This window comes from Macrotis lagotis, chromosome 6 (assembly GCF_037893015.1).
Source record: "Macrotis lagotis isolate mMagLag1 chromosome 6, bilby.v1.9.chrom.fasta, whole genome shotgun sequence".
NCBI classification, from domain to species: Eukaryota; Metazoa; Chordata; class Mammalia; order Peramelemorphia; family Peramelidae; genus Macrotis; species Macrotis lagotis.
This window is the reverse complement of record NC_133663.1, coordinates 53,762,512-53,780,469: the sequence shown is the minus strand read 5'-3', so window position 1 is coordinate 53,780,469 and position 17,958 is coordinate 53,762,512. Positions and strand designations below refer to the sequence as shown.

General features: G+C 36.5%; 1 protein-coding gene across 1 annotated transcript in view; it reads right to left on the bottom strand.

The window, feature by feature from the left end:
• Positions 1–17,958, bottom strand: part of PCOLCE2 (procollagen C-endopeptidase enhancer 2) — an 82,212-nt gene that overhangs the window by 34,389 nt on the left and 29,865 nt on the right. The window contains exons 3-4 of the mRNA XM_074191151.1: positions 7,436–7,691; positions 5,931–6,055 (exon numbers count right to left, since the gene is read on the bottom strand). Coding sequence (XP_074047252.1) covers positions 5,931–6,055; positions 7,436–7,691 — 381 coding nt within the window. The remainder of the gene's footprint in view (positions 1–5,930; positions 6,056–7,435; positions 7,692–17,958) is intronic.

The window sequence follows — 17,958 nt, the reverse complement described above, 5'->3', positions numbered from 1 at the left end:
CATTTGTAGTTTATTGGCAGAGATACTGGAATGGTTTGTCATTTCCTTCTCCAACTCATTTTACAGATGAGGAAACTGAGGCAAACAGCTATATGACTTGCCTAGGGTCATAAAAAAAAGTGTCTGAGGCTGTATTTGAACTCAGGTCTTCCTGACTTCCCGACAGTCTATTGACTATGTCATCTAGATGACCTAGATCCAAAGTGAAGTTAAACTCTTCTCTGTGTTTGGACCTGAAAGGCAGTCAGGTTCTTTTGATACCCCATCCCTGGGTATGACTGGACAGAGGAGGGCAAATGACTAATTTATAAGATTGCCTCATAGTATATTAATGTTTTGGGTTTATTTGTACACGATGACTTCTCAATCATTATGAGTAAAATTATGTTTGCTATTAAAGATAATGGGCCATTAAAAATTAACTTTGAAATTTACTACACATTCCCATTTGGAGGTGATGGGAGAAATGCTTTAGAAGGGATAAAAGAAGAGGGCAGGAAAAGGGTCTTTCTTTCAGTGAGATTCTAAACACAGGAAACATCCCATAGATTTCTTAGGATGAAAGAGTGCTCCTAAATTATTCAACACTCAGGTTTTCCATCATATATTTCTGAACAGAGTTCCCAGTGATTTCAAAGACTTCTCTGAAGATTAAAAAGTCAAGAGATCCTAGCCAAAAATTACATTAACAAAATAAAAGTGTATAAACTGGATATAAAGACACAAAAGGAAGTAGAATTTTACTAAAAAGAGAATAGTAAAAAAATTCTGAAATATATTGTGAATAGAATTTAATAGCCCAGGAACTGGGTTATCTTAGAATATTTAAACCTGCAACAGAGTGAAAATGTGACCAATTAAATTTCAAAGGATTATTCATATAACAACTCAAATTATATTTTCTGAAATGTAATTTTAATTTATAAAAACTTGCAGTATTCATTAATAATACTACAATAATAAAAAGTATAAAATCTTGTAGGGTAGATTATAAAATAGTAGTATTCATTAATAAATTGGAAATTTTTGATATTAAAACAAAAATGAATTTTAGGATTGTGAAAAAAGCTTTTGTTTAATATCATCAAAAATAATGATTCTCAAACTTTTCAGTCTTGAGACCTCTTTAGACCCCTAAAAATTATTGAAGATCCTTCCAAAGAGCTTTCATTTATATTATTCATATTTGCCATTTTAAAAATTAAGCTTAGGTATTATTATGAAAATAGTTTTAACTTTCTGAAAGTGTCTCAGGGGTCTCCAGATCATTACCTGAAAACCAATGATTAACATCAGTGTTATGATGGCTTGAATTGTTCATTAATAAAAGTATTGAGATTAATATTAGGAAGTATATCTCAATATTAATGCCAAGGTACATCTGATAAGATGACAAGGGACCAGTTTTGAAGAATTCACTAAACAACCCAGCAATAGTCTCCATAGAAATAATATGTATATTTCAGATCCTACAAGGTAGGTTTGTTTGCTTCTACATTTAGAAACTAGAATGTTTTGACTCCTTTTTCCATCTTAAATATGGAAGCAAAGTTAGATTTCCAGAAAGCATACAAACTTGAATAATCAATGAATTAATCAATGTCAGAAATCAATTTACTATTAGGAGCTAGGAATCAATCTTTCTGCACAGAACTTGTACAACATCTTGTATATGAAAAACACACTTTTAAATGATTTCAGGGTGACTCATATGTGATCTGGCTTTTCTTTCTTCCTTTTTGAAAAAAAATGTAGTCTACTCTTTTGTGATGTTGATGCATCATTAGCTGTTCTTCCTTATTTATCACTATTTGTCTATCATACTTTGTTATTTTCATATTTTGAAGAAATGTGATTTTTCTAGAATGCAAATTCTATTCTATTCTCTCTTGACTGGTGCATATCACCCCTTCTCTATGCCTAAATAGTCTGCTTCATAAATTACTGGGGCTAAAATGTCATTCCTAGGGTAGCCAACTCCAATCATGTTTGGCAGTGGACCAAGGCCAGAGTAGTTCAGACTTGAAGCATATTTAATAGATGCCTTTTTTCAAGACTTGCTTGAGTTTGTATTTTGAAGCCCCAAGGTCATATCCTGAGGCAGTGGAGCAGAACATTAATGATAAATAATAATTATGACTATTATTAGAAATAGGAGAAAAAATTCATATCAAATTTACCCATAGGATGATGATTTTGAATGGCAGTCTTTAACACATAGAACCTTCTAGATGACTAAAAAATCTCTCTGGTTTTGGGTTTCCATTACTTTTCTTAAAAATTGTCTTGAATATTGAAAGATGGCAGTTTTATGTAGTAGGACATTAAATTAGTAACTGGAAGGATTTTACAAAACAAAAGAAGTTGGTTGAATTGGTTTTTTTTTTTTTCCTGATTTCATTTCGATGATAACTTGTTCCTTCCTGTTCAGGAGGATGGAGGTGAATTGGAGTCTTCCTTTCTGGAAGTGCCAGGCAAAAGTCAGCTAGTACTCTAAATTCATAGAATACATGGCAAATTATCACAATATTTTTGAACAAGTTCTGACTTTGTCAGTAATATTAATAAGGTCAAGAAAGAGCTCTTAAAGATCAAATCCAACTTCCTTATTAAGTGTAAGTGATTAAGATTAAGAGATTAAGTGATTTGTCCAAAGTCACACAGGTTGTGAATAGCTGAAGTGAGATTTGAATCCCTGTCTTCTGGCTCCAAATTCAGTATTCTTATTATAATACCCTGTTGCCTTTCTTTGTTGATCTCTCCCTTTCAGAGTTTGCTGGCCCTTCCTTTAGCCTCCATTCTTGGTTTCTGTTTCTACACTTGGATCTTAATGCTTCCTAATCAGTCAAGCATCTTGATTCAAAAGATATAATGAATCCCTTTGGCTCTTCTTGGCTTTTCTGATTAAAATTTGGTGTAGGTTGTTATGAGGATGAGATAACTTAACATATGCAAAGAGTTTTGCAAACATAAAATTGCTATATGAATTTGATCATGATGATGATGATGATTATTATTATCGTGGTTATTTTTATTTTTTTTTGGTATGACTTAACTCTCTGAGTATGACTGAAAAAGGTTTTGTTTTCTGTTGCTATGGAAGACTTCCAGCTCCCTCTTCACTTTGGACTTCACTCTTGACCCTATCCTGGGCAGGGCCATCTTGAATAAGACAAAAAGAAAGATGTGTCTGTAGCCTTTTTACTTCATGTATGCTCATATTTAAAATAAAAACAGCATCACTGTTAGGATCAAAACAGGTCTTAGAAAATTCAACCTTTAACTTTACTGATTTTATTTTATTTTTAGGTTTTTGCAAGGCAAATAAGGTTAAGTGGCTTGCCCAAGGCCACACAGCTAGGTAATTACTAAGAGTCTGAGATCGTATTTGAACCCAGGTACTCCTCCTGACCCCAGGGCCGGTGCTTTATCCACTGCGCCACCTAGCCGCCCCTAACTTTACTGATTTAAAAAAAACCAAGTGTATGCCCATACAAATGGAAATACATGCAATGATTATCTCCCAAAGAACAATGAAAAGTCATATGGAAAATATGATTGGGGAGACTGGTTTTACTTCCAAATCATCCTGTTGGGAGGCAGATAGAAGCCAATTAAATCATCCTCTCTCCTTTTCTGTTTTGTGAATCTTTCTAGTTACAAATGTAACCCAAGTGCCCAGACCCATTGGTATGAGATTTTTCTCCTCACTGTTGGAGATCAATACACCACATCTGAATGAGAGGGTGAGACAGTATAGGAGCAAAAGAGGAGAGGGATCTAGGGATCTTCTGACTTTTAGCTTTGAGAGAGAACTGAGATGCCAACCTCTCTTCAGATCAAAAGAAGGAAGAGAAAGACTCTAGGAAGAAGCCAACCTGTAGAACTTCAGTCTTATTATTCTCAACTTCCTACACTAGAGACTTCAGAGTATTTCCCTTTGGGGAAGATCTGGGACTCTCTTGGTTGAGCTGAATCAATTTATTGTTCAATTTGTATTGTTTGGTAATATTCTCAAAGGGTACCCTAAGTGGTATAGTGGATGAAATGGGGGACCTGAAGTCAGGAAGACCAAATTGAAATCTGACTTGACTCATATTAGCTGGCAAGTCACTTAATCCTGTCTGCCTCAGTTTCCTTTTCTGTAAAATTTGCTGGAGAAAGAAATGGTCAAACCACTTTAGTATTTCTGCTAAGAAGACCCCAAAAAAACGGAGTCATGAAGAGTTGAACATTATTGAAAGCAATTAAATAGTAACAGATAATCTCATAAATAGATGTTCTCTGATTTCTGTCTTGCTCTCAAGTTCAATAATGTGCATTTATTTGGTGATAGGGAGGATCAAGTCTTAGATATCAAACTTGGACCCTTCCCCTTTCCCAATAATAAGTAGCTATCAGAAGTTTAGCTTGAATCTTAAAGTTAATTCCTTTAGATTTACAAGATTTAAAGGAGCGAATAGATATAATTCTCTGAAGGGAGCAAAGCAGTTATCCCTGACCCTAACATTCTGATTTCCCTTCTTGCAGGAATTAAAGTGTTCCTTGGAGAAGAGGCTAGATTAATCTCTTCTTTCTTCCCTCTGAAACATATACAATATTTCTATGTTATATAAATTTAATTTCTTATTACTGCCTTTTCAATGTTCAAGAGTTCTTAAGAAAAGCAATGGAATTATTGCAGCATGTGCATTTTCTGAATATCAAGAGAAGTTCTTTAGCATGTTTGGTGGATCCCCTATGACAAATTTATGGGAGAAAATGGACAAGAGTCACATAGGAGAAGCAAGCATGGATGGGAATAGGTTCTGCCTTGTTGGAGAGAACATCTGAATCAATAGCATCAAAGAACCATTTGAATATTTGGATTGAATATACATCTACAACTTTCTAGAATAGTGGATTAAAAGAAAATGAATATTCAACATGGGGAAGGAGATAATTTAAAAAAACAACCAGCTGATGAATTCAATTCTCCTGGCTCAGTTGAACTTCACCTTTGAACTAGGAACATCTGTGCACAAGCCACTGTCAAAGATATTGAAAGATATTGAAAAAGGGTAAATATCTTAATTTTCAAAAACGGAAGAGAACAGAGTCTAGAAACAACAGGTCTATAAGTAGTTTAATTACAACTCCTATGAAGATTCTAGAACAGATCATTAAAAAGATAGTTGAAGAATCTCTAGAAAAAGGAAATGGTGGGGCAGCTAGGTGGTGTAGTGGATAAAGCACCGGCTTTGGAGTCAGGATTACCTGAGTTCAAATCCAGCCTTAGACACTTAGTAATTACCTAGCTGTGTGGCCTTGGGCAAGCCACACAACCCCCATTTGCCTTGCAAAAAAAAAAAAAAGGAAATGATGATTTCAAGGGGGGCATCATGACTTTTTCAAAAACAGGTTATTCCCCTCTACCTCTATTTCCTTGTTAGAAAAAAATGACTTAAATAAGAAGTGACTGAACCTGCATGTGAACTCAGGTCTTCCTGATGCCAAGACCCAGGGCTCTCCCCACAGTGCCACCTAGCTGCCTGAAGCCTTTCCAAAGCCTCTGAAAGATTGTTAAGTAGAGAAGAGGTCACACTTTTTCCATTTGTTCCAGGAGGAATAATTTGTGGGAATTTCTAAGAGGTAAATTAAGGCTCAGTATTAGAAAACATTTCCTAACAATTGAAATTTTCAAAAGTGGAATGAGTTGTCTAAAGACAGCTCCTCATTCTTGGAGGTCTTCAGTCAGGGACTGGATGACCACTTTTCAACCATTTTGTGAGCATTTCTTTATAGGTGGTTTAGACTACATGGTTGCTAAAGTCCTCCTAACTTTCAAATTCTGTGATTCTATGATAATTTAAATGTTATGAAGATTCTTCATTTTTGTAAACTTTTTTCTACATTTTAAAAAATTCTACATTATGAAAAATAAATCTTACCTGATTCTTTGGAGCTATAATATGCCATAAACAAGTGACCCCTGCAGGGTAATCCCGATCTGGCCAGTTGGGTGTTTTAAAGGAACCTATTGGTCTTTGTAATCGCCCACCACAATATTGATCCCCTATAATCATAAAAATACAGATTAGAATGAAATGAACTCCCAAGAACAGGCTATATGAGGAAGCAAAGTCGATAGTAATTTAAATAACTAGGAACATCCTAATACTGAGATCATAAAATCTAGGCAATGAATCAGCTTTACCAAATAGCTGTCATTCTTTATGTACTCCTGGCAATGCTGATATAAACCATGATATCTAAAGCTCCCAATTAGCCTGATCACTCAAATTCATCAAGAGAAGGCTGCCATTTAAAAAAAAATGATTTGACACTCTGTTTGATTGATTTTACTGGTTAATCCCGTCAGAACTTCATATCTTTTGTTTGTGACTCACAAATAGCCAGAAGGGAACATATAGAGGTTAAGCATAAACGAACGATATTAATCAGTAGAGCAAAAAAAGAAACAAAGCAGAAATTAGCAAGTTTATGTGCCAGTCGCCAACAGACGATAGTATGTGCTGAACAGTTAAGAGAATTTTGATATTTATTTTAGACGGGGCTATTTTTTAACTAACTGGTGTTACTTGACCAGATTTTCACTTGAGTTTACTTTTCCCTGTTTGTTTTTTTCAAGAGGAGACAAGACAGAAAAAGAGAAAATACCTATCTGTTCATTTGGAACAAATTAAACAATAAAAGGAAATGAAAGAAATGTTATTTTTTTCTATACAGTTAGGTAGCAAAGTAGAGCTCTGTGGCTGGAGTCAGCAAGAACTAAATTCAAATCTGTCCTCAGACCCTGGGCAAGCCACCCAACCTCTGTCTCAGTTTCACCATATGCAAAATGAGGATAATATAGTTGTAAGGAGGAAGTGAGATGATTGTAAATGGGTAGGGAAAGAGCTGAAGGGAGGGAGAGAGAATTTAAACTTAATTTTTAAGTGTTAAAAATGTTTTTTAAAATGTTAAAAATAAATAAATAGTAGTGATTATAATAGTAGTGATAGAAGTATGAGTAGTAGTAGTAGTAGTAGCAGCAGCTGCGATAGTAATAATAATAGTAAAAGATGTTCAGTATATACTATCATTTGTTAATAAAATGCACATAAACTTCTTAATCCCTGCTTTGGTCCCAGATTTGAATGCTTTGCTCTGTTAATAAATATTTGGTTTTTAACAAATCCTTTTGTTATTTAAAAGAAAAAAGTATTTCAAACTACCAATTCTCCACACTTTGTTCTCCCTCCCTAGTCTATTTTCTTCCAAAGGATAAATCCAAGACAGATAAGAGCACTAGGATCAATCAACGATTTTTGGAATCTCTTCATGGTGAGGAAGACCTGCTTGGCTGCAGTTTGCTGTACAAGACAAAGATACATTCACTGGTACTGCCAGAAGGACCAGGAAGCTACTTCTAAGGTTTAGTGGTGGAAAATACCTCTTTCATTTGGTTCTGAAGCAGAATACATAGCAATAAAACCATTTCCAGCTGTGTTGGCATCTGAAATCATCTGCACCAGCATCTTGTTGCTGTTGGATACAAGGGCCCCTGGCCTGAAAGTTCCACAGAAACGACCGATGCGTTGCCCATTGGTGTGGCCATTGTACACATCCACAAAGTCATAGCGACATAGGTTATCACTTTCTAAGTCTAGGAACCGGAAGTAAAGAACAACAACCTTCCCTTCAGGTACCTGTGAAGAGAAAAGAATCGTTAAGGACAAGAATTCCCAAGAGAATGAGAATCATGACTATGTTTCTCCTAAAAGATGGGTATGAAGTTAAGGAACAAGCTTCTCCCATCTCTAACCTGAATGAGGAGGGTAGATGACTTTGTGTCGAAACTGCTAGGAAATGGAGAATTGAAGCTAAAACAAGAACAGTCCCATGGCCCCCAGGAACTTCCCAAGGTGGGAAACAACAGGTGATTAGATAAGTAGATAAGTAAAGTATTAGTGGTGTGGGGGTAATATCAGAAAAGGCTTTGGAAGTAGGTAAATTCTAAAGGGATTCCAAGAAGTGAGAGTGAGAAGGGACAGCATTCTAGTCAGGGAGTTGAAGACAACATGTGTAAAGGCAAGAAGGTGGGAGATGAATGTGTTCATGGATTAAAAAGTAAACCGATTTGCCTAGAATATAGAATTTACAAAGGAGAAAAGAAGCAAAAATGGTAAGAGCTTTCTTCTTGCTAAGAAAATCTAAGTGTTTAATTAACTGGGAACATTTCCATATTCGCTGAAGAAGACAATTCTTCCTCAAGGGTCCTTCTAAACAAAGTAGGTGAAAGCAGTTATTAATCGACGCTTCATAATTTGTAGAGTGAATTTTTGATTAGGCTTTAGCACCCAAGCACACCTGCTTCATCTTGTGAGAGGTTAGGTTCATTGTTTAACAAACTGGCTATTAAAGGTATTTTGTCTTCATTTCATCCTTACTGAAACAAAAGCAAAACCCCTACATATAATAATTGCTTCCATTTCCAAGGCACTTACATGTTAGATGTGCTTTCACGGACATTATAGAAGCCTTCTGGGAAACTTGTGAAGTAGAGGAGCAAGCATCTCTCCATTTTACAGATGACAAAATTGAATGCTATAACAGTGACTTCTAAAGGCTAAATTGGCCAGTATGGAGAGGAGCCAGGACCCTAACCCAGGTTTTCTTACTTCAAGATCAGGGTTATTTACACAATACTTTGTGCCTCAGGTTGTGCCTACAGATCATGAAACAAAGGGGACATCTGGCTGCTATCCAGTTAATTTGACCAAAGTGAGCTTTCAGATCAAAGCAAATCCATTTTGGGACTTGAATTATTCAGATGAACTGTTTATGGTGCTTAAAGTAACCCAATCATAGTTGAAGCAACTTTTGTCAGAGCTACACGGTTTCATTTCAAAAAAGTAAAACTCCCATAATCTTGTAATAATGAAACAATAGGCACATTCCTTCCATGCTTTTCTCCATGTCCTTTTTTCTTTGATATGTCATTCAAAGCATGATATGTCACAACATCAGCATGATGTAAAGCCAAAAGGTATAATTCTGTTCTTCTCTCATGTGAAAAATTAATTATTCAGTTTCAATATAATTTCTGATACTTCAATTTGAGTTTATACTACCTTTTAAATCCCAATTTCAAATTACTTAATAAGGAATGAAGCCTTGGTCAGTTGATTCTTTTTTCCTAGCTAACCACCAGATGGGGTCCCCATTGAGTAAAGTAAAAACTTGTCTCCCCACATTGGAGAAGTCTGTCCAGAGTATGAGGCACTCAAGAAAGAAATCAAGCTCAGTCTTCTACCTGCAGACTCAGGCCACAAAATTTTGTCTAATGATACATTAAAACAAGTGAATTTGCTTTACTATCTTCTTTGGTAGGTTCCTTTGAAGATACATTTGACCATCTGCAAAGGAAATCCCTCACAACCAATGTGATTTATATTTGCCCTGGAATATATGAATTCATTATGACTTAATCATTACACTTAACTCCATCTCCCAGTCCTTTATGTATAGTTACTTTCTCCTCACCTCTGAATTCATAGACTTTGTCTCTTTTTTCAAGATGGAGCTAACTCAAGCAACATTTTGTACTGGAAGTCTTTCCTGATGCCTCCAAATGTTCTCCTGCCCAAACTATCTTGTATTTATTTTGTATTTATTCCATATAAACTTATGATGTACATATTAATATCATGACTACCTTGATAGATTGTAAGCTTCCTGAGGACAAGGATTGTCTTTGCCTGGAACACAGAAGGAGACTAATCTTTCTAAAATCTTTATGAGACTGGGATCTTTACATGTATCTTATTAATGGGGTAGTTGAAAGTAGGAGAAGGGAAGAAGCAGACTTTCACAGATAATTTTATTTACCACATTTAAGATCCTGCTATATTAATTACCTGTGTCTTATAAAAAATGTATTTCAGAGGATGATATAAAGCCAAAAGGTATAATAAAAGAAATACAAACTGACCCAAAAATCTTGGTGGAGCTTTAAGACTTAAAAGCATATTTATTTAAGCCTTCAATTATAGCTTAAATAAGTATGATATTAAAATTCAAAATCAAATTGTTTTTTACTTCTGGCTTAAATAAGTAATCTATTAATGTTTAAAACTGCCCTAAGATTTTTGGGTCACCCTGCTATCTATTATATAGCTTAAAAATATAAACCTATCTATGTAAATATAAATAAAGATATTTAAATACTTAAGTATATTTACATATTAAAATACATAATACATTTATTTAAGCTATAACTTAAATATACACATATGCACGCACACACACACACACACACACACACACTCACTCACTCACTCTTTGACTCAATAGAACAAAATGTAGCCTTAAAGGTTCTTAAATAAGGGGTCTTTCATGAATATTTCAAGATATTCCATGACAGATGCAAACATAGATACTACTTTGTTCAGGGATCAGCTGTGGAGCAACCTCAAGTGAGACATATATGCCCTCTTCCCAAAGGGTGCTTTCAATTCTGCTGACAGGGGAGGTAGGAAAAGGAACTAGCGACATGGAGAAGACCCTGTAAAAATTCCAAATTGCCAGGCTTCTTGATGTTCTTCCAGGCAATCTTTGTATATGTATCTTGCACACTATGAGGGATATACTATACCACCTTAGTAAATAACCCTTATAAAATGCTGAGGAAAGTACACCGGTGGGGACTCATAAGCTATGATGTTAGAAAGCCACCCCCACCCTCAGCTTATCAAGAATTAATTTGAGAATTCTGAGGGGACATAATAAATACTCTCTGGTGACTTAACCTGCTAGTTCAAAAGGGAACTGAGAAAGAGTAGCTCCAAAGCACATGTACCATCTGAATCCACCAGATTGCCTCCAGGTTTTTTGTTTTGGAGGCAGATTATGGAAAAAAAGGTATTTGAGGGATCATTGGGTCAAAGGGGATAAACAATTTGTAGTTCTTATAGTTCATTTTGCTTTTTGAAAACATTGCACCCATTCACTACCCAGAAGAAGAAGAAGAAGTGTAAGAGTGTGTACATTTTTCCATAATCCTACTCTGGTTGCTACTTGACTTCCCCAAAATTTGACTCTCCCTCCTCCTTTGGCAGAGAAGGTGAAAACCTGCATTGATAGAGTTTTCTCACTTTCAAGTTCCCAATACAAATAAAATTACAACCCTATTTCTATATAAAAGTTTGAAATGGAGGGGAAAATTCAAACTAATTTGTAATAAATCACCTCAAACATCAAGAGAAGAAAATATAAGGGCATTGAAGTATATCTGACTGTCTATCTATCTATCTATCTATCTCAACACTCACCCACAATACACACATATATGTTCATAGGAACACATGCATATGTATGTATAGTTGCACATATGTGTATATGTATATATATATGTATAGAGAGAGAGACACACACACACATATATCCCAGACTGTGATAAGCACATGAAGAGGCAAGCCATGGCATCGTGGAAAGAGCAATGAATGGAGAGTCAGAGTTCTGACTCTTCATCAGATGATCTCTTCAGTATAGGGAGGGGTTTGAATTGGATAAACCTTGGAGATCCTACCAAATCTATGTCTATAATGATCAATCAAACCATAATCATTTAGTAAATGCCTTCCAAATACACATAGCTATAATGGTCCCATATATATTTTATTGTTTAGTCTTGTCTAATTCTTCATGACCCCATTTGGGATTTTGTTGGCAAAGATATTGGGGAGGTTTGACATTTTTTTCTTCCAGCTCACTTTACAGATGAAGAAATTGAGGCAACAGGGTTAAGTGACTCGTCCAGTGGCTGGACATTAGGTTTGGTGTTCTATTGTACCACCTAGCTACCTGGCACACATTTACACCAACACATATGCACAAGCATGTGCGCGCACGCACACACACACACACACACACACACACACACACACACACACAGAATCTTAGGCATTCTATGGACAATAGTTTTGATCCAGATTTGAGTAGGAAGACTTTCACATTTGGGGAATTATATGATTTATATAATTTTAATTATGTGATTTAATAATCTCAGGCTGAGCTCTGAGGCAAAAACACACATTTTTCTTTCAGTGACTCTACTGTATGGCTATCAATTATAGAAAATCAAGAATAAAAGTTATAGATGAGCAATGGACCTGCAGAAAAACAGTCAAAAGTTGACTACATCACATTTCCCATAATGATTTGTGCATGTTCTAGAAGTACCTTAAAAAATCTCATCAAGGATATTTATGATGAGAAAAGCAGTTGGCTAGTTGTGTGACCTTGGCAAATCACTTACCTTAAAAAAAATTCTAAAAATAAAAATGTTATCAATAAAATATGCTTTTTAAAAAATATATTTATTTAAGGCTATGGGGTTAAGTGACTTGTCCAAGGTCACACAACTAGGCAAATATTAAGTATCTGAGGCCAGATTTGAACTCAGGTTCTCCTGACTCCAGGGCGAGTGCTCTCCTAGCTGTCCCCTTAAATATGCTTTAAAAATAAAAAGAATGAGGGACTTCTTAGGGAGGCATACTGGCTATTAGAAGAAAAAGAAGAAGGCTTCCAGGGTATTGGACAAATACTATAAAGAGAATTTATGGAAAAGCATGGATATTAATGTCATAGAATGAGAAGGGATGGGTGGATTTTCTTCTGCACCAGTGAAGGAAGTAACCACATCTATGAAGTCATAGATTAAAGTCTAAGTTAGAAGCATTAAGGGTCAGTTAATTCTATTATGTAATAGAGTAGATTTACCCTTGCTTCTGGGCTGTACAGAGCCTGCACAGATATTCCTTGCCTGGCTCTAATCCAACATGGAGCTCTGGGGAATATGATTCCAGCCATGTGTGAATGAGGGTCATTATATTGTCTGATGATGAAATACCTCTAATTGGACGAGAGCATGGAATTGATGACTAAAGTTGCTGCCTTAGAATTGAGTAGGTAATCAAAAGGGGCAGCCCACCCCCTAAATTGCTCTTTCCATAAGGACTTTGAGGGATAAGGACTATTTTAGGCTACCTCTTGCTGAGAGAATACCTGCTCTGTCTCCCAGTGGACAGCGAGCACATGGCTATTTCTGTCTTTCTGTTTATCTTTTCCTGATATTAGGCCAATGAGTATTCTGAGCTGGGAGTGCCTAGGTGACCTGGTAAGTTCAAGAGATCCAGAAGTCTGTGGGCAGTCGGAGCTAAATGGAAGCAGCATCCACCAGAGCTAATAGCAATTAGCAGTACTGGGAGTAACTGCATTAGAAAAAGACACACTGAAGACTCACTGAGGACAAACATGGACAAACCCAGTTGCAGAAATCAACCAAATTTCAAGGAAGATGACTCTTTCTATCAGATAGCAATATCAATGATAGACTCAAAAAAAGGACTCCCAAACCATAAAGCACCCAGAGATGGCAATTACTGTGACCATAGCTATATTCTTCACATATGCCTCACTACCATTATACTATATGTTTGTGGTCACTCTCCCCATAAACCCTGTGTATATTTGTAGGAGAATTTGCTTCAGATTTTTAGGAGAGGATTTTTAAAAAATCAACTCTTCTTAATTATATCAAGGGGAAATAATTTTGTTTTGTTATTATACCAAAGAGAATGTTTTGTACCAACTGTTTTTTTTAACTATAACTCTTTCATAAATATCTTTGCTTTAAAAAAAAAGCTAATAAAAGTTATTGCCTGATAATCAATGGAAAGCATCAATGGAGATGCTGATGGGGACTTGTGAACAACAGTACTGGATCAGGGTTGCCTCTAGAACCCTGAAAGAATAGTGGCAGCCACCTTCTGGGGACATGGCCTACCAATGGGAACAAGAGTAGGGAAAATGGCCCCAGAGGAGATGCAATATTCTTAACAGTAGCTATCACCAGGACATGGATCCTCTGCAGGGAATTAGACTGAACTCACTAGCTCCTTTCCACAAACCATTCAACAGGTATTAGATAACGGCATCTCTTAATTTCTAATGAATTTTACCTAGTTCAAAAACAGATTAAAAAGGGTTCTCTGTGGATAAATCATTATTCGCCTAAGAGAAAAAAAATGTTTTCTGAAAATAGTCAATTCTATACCTGTAATATTGTAATGTTAATACTTGTAGAATCACAGTTAAGAAGATATTTGGAAATTATGCAACCCTGAATGTTTTCGCTCAGTATTTACTAGAGAATTTATTATGCTTTGGTAGAGAAACAATTCTCTGTTTGTGTGTGTGTGTGTGTGTGTGTGTGTGTTTTCCATATTAACAACCAAATCTGTATTTGTGCCAAAGCCTGAGGCTAAAACCTCGTCCTCAACTCACCCTGTGGTGATTGGCGCTAAGTTGTTGTCACATGTAAATGTGCCAAATCACTCGATACTGGGATTCTTGCCAGGAGAAGTAAACGACTACCTTCTAAGCCCACACTCTGAATTTTTAGGTTTATCGGATCATGTGGGTATAATGCAAATGGGATTTCTCCAGCCTATTTTTCCTTTGAGAAGTGTTTTCCTGTGGGAATAGCAAATCTTAAGGTTCCTTTGATTATTCTTGAAGTTTGACGAATAAATAAATCATTTTTCTCATTGAATAGAATTGCAGAATCTCATTTGAGTCTCTGTTGTGGGGTAGGTGCTATTAGTATCCTTATTTTACAGAAGAGGAAATTGAAGCTGAGAGATCTGAAGTAACTTTCCCATGGTCATATCGCTAAATAAGTATCTGGAGCAGGATTTGAACTGAGGTCTTCTTGATGCCAGGTCCACTGCACCTAGTCGCAGGAATCCTCTTGGTAGCCTTTCTCCTAAATGTCAGCCAGCCTTTGCAAGAAACCTTCTGGTGAAAAGTGGAGATCCTCTGCTTCAGGGATAGCTCATTTCCCTTTTGGGTTGCTCTCAATGGTTAGGAAGTTTTTTCATACTTTTTCCTTTCGGTTGTTCAGTTATGTCTGTTTCTTTGTAGCCCATTTGGGTGGCTTACCATTTCCTTCTCCAGTTCGTTTTACAAATGAAGAAACAGAGACAAATTTAAGTGACTCTCTCAAGGTCATATAGTTAGTAAGTGTCTGAGGCTGGCTTTAAACTCATAAAGTTGAATCTTCTTTGCTCCAGGTCTAGTACTCAATCCACTGTGTCACCTACCTGCCCAAGTCATGTCCCCTAGTCATGCCCCTCTATCATGGTTGTGTGAAGGTGAATTTTTGAACTTAGATGATAGAAGGCTGGGCCTGGAGTCCGAAAGAGCTGAGTAGAGGTCTGGGCTTGGGTACTTTCCATGGAGCTGGACAAGCATGCTCTGGTTCCATTGAGGAAGAGGTAATTCTATGTGGGACCAGAAGTTATTGCCGATCTCTGTATCTCTACATGACTGGGGCGATGCCACAAGTATTGGCAACTGAACCAGGAGAGTGACCTACTGAGAAGTTATAGCTTCTAGTCTATTTAGGGCAGCCTCTCTGGTGGGACACAGCCAACCCTTTGAACTTCCAGCAAGGAACCTTAAATGGGATTGTTCTCCCCAATCTTTCCTTACTAACTACAGTTACTTCACACATATGGAAATGATAACTTGGGCTTGTCTAGATGAAAGTGAGGTTGACCTTGGCTACCTCTTTGGCTTAGTGTTCCCTTTCTAAGTGCAACTCCTTGAACAGTAAGCTTAAGACCAGACCTCAAGTCTGGCTGCTTTTTTTGTTTCTGAAAATAGAAAACTGAGTACAGATCCTGAAAAATGGTCATTTCCATTCTTGTCATTGGCCAGAAGACAGTGATTTCTGTAAAGATTCTTGGAGGAGAAGAAGAGTGCCATCATCAAGCAGGTTCTGAAGACACGCTGTGTATTGACTTTCCAGTAGATTTGGACTTGTGTAGTCATTAGAGATATGAAGTAAACATGCAATATCTTTGAGAAGGTCTACAGTTCCTAGGAGAGAACAACTGGGATGACAGGTTGCTGTTCCACATTTTAAATATTGATCAGTGGGTATTTATAAATTATTCTGTTTTAAGTATTTCCTTCCATGGTGGAGAAAATATATAGCTGTCCAGTACTTGTTACAGGGTAGGGAAGTGGAAGTAAATGGATACAAGCATTGAACAATCATAAGGTTCAGTCATCTAGCCAGAAGTGTGGCTAATGTCTTTTCAGTCTCGACCTGGTCTCCTTACCATCTGCTTCTCTATCCACACCAGACCCTGTTCCTTGGAGATCCTTCCACTCTGAGATTCTCCTCTCTTGATTAGTGCCTGCTTCACCCCAAGCGTTGTTTATAGAAAACCCCAGTCTCCTTTCCCAAATACCCCCTCCACAGTAGTCTCCCCACCTTTCTCATGGTGATGGAGATCACATCTAAAGCTATACAAGGAAAAGGCAGTCATATACCACCAAGGACCATTCTGTAGCCCTTCCATGTTGCTGCCCTGTATCTGAAATTGAATGTCAATTTAATGGCCTAAGATTTACAGAAAAGCCTTACAAATCAACATCTGCCTTGTTGATGTGGCCTCCATACAACCCCCTAAATTGCATTTATACTCAAATATAGTGCTGGCTTCCTTAAAAAAAAAAAAGAAAAGAAAAGAAAATCAAAGTCTAAATAAGAACTTCAGATGTGACTTTGGACACGTCACTTAATCCCATTGCCTTACAAAAACAGAAAGGCAAAAAAAGAACTTGACAAATTCTTGTCCAAACACTCTGCAAGAATAAATATTCTAGTTATGTGGTACAATGATAGAGCATCAGCCCTTGAGTCAGGTGGACCTGAGTTCAAATTCAGCCTCAGACATTACCTGTGTGACCTGAACAAGTCACTTAACCCCCAAAATCTGGCCTACTACAAAACTGAAGAAACCAATGATTCCGAAGATTCTTTCTGTGGACTAAGGTGAGCAACAACAGAGCCCAGACTAGGACCCAAGTCTCTTACTTCCTAACCTAGCATTTTTTCTAGGATACAAGGATGATAAAAATCAATTTTCTCACAGTATCTTCCATGAAATAAATGGATGACAAGTCATCAGTCTCATTTTAAAAAAGTGTCTATAAGGCTCTGCAAAATAATTTTTGCGATAATACAGGGTCAGTCAATTAAAAAAATGAGCCGAGGATGGAAGGGTAATTCCTGAAATACAGAGGCAGAGACCACTTTCCTGTGATAAGATACATCAAAAGATGCATAAAGTTAATAATGACAAGATTAAAAATATGTGATTCTATTTTAAAATTTGATTTCCATATTACCTTCTCTTTGAAAAAAGATGAATGTAGACTCTATCCCAGAACTGAGCACGATGGGAAAGTTGGCTCTATTGGGTTTTAGCTCCATAACTGTATGACCTTGGGCAACTTTTATCTTCTGGAAAATAGGTTGATTGGTCTGGTAATCTCAAAACTTCCTTTAATTCTGTTCATTTAGAATCTCTAATTTGTCCATTCTTGGCTTAATGAAAAGCTCACTTTTTTTCTCAGCTCATGGCTAATAGACTTTTTTCCTAACCTACACAAAATAGTCTAATTATAATTGAATTCACCTTTGCAGGGTTTCTGGCAGGTATTTATTTTACAGGCTCTTCTCTTCCAAAGGGAAATCATGGATTATTAGGGATTCTTAAAATTCTTATTTTTTTTTGATAATTTTATCCATGTAGAAAACTTATGTAGAAACTACTCTCATTGATGAAAAATTGACAGGACTGTTTCACAAACAATGGTCAGTTAATATGAAAGTGGATATCAAATCCTCTTCATTTTTTTTGTTCTTGGGTGTCTCTGCTCCTCTTTTCTTTCCAAAGCCTTCTCTTTGTTAAATGGAAAATTTCCACACCAGGTTCAACATGGTCTCTGCTGGAATCTATATATCTTATAACCTGGGGACAGGATCATAGAATAACAGCTCTAAGGGATCTTAGAGGAGGCAACATGTTTTAATGAATAGAATGATGTAGTTGA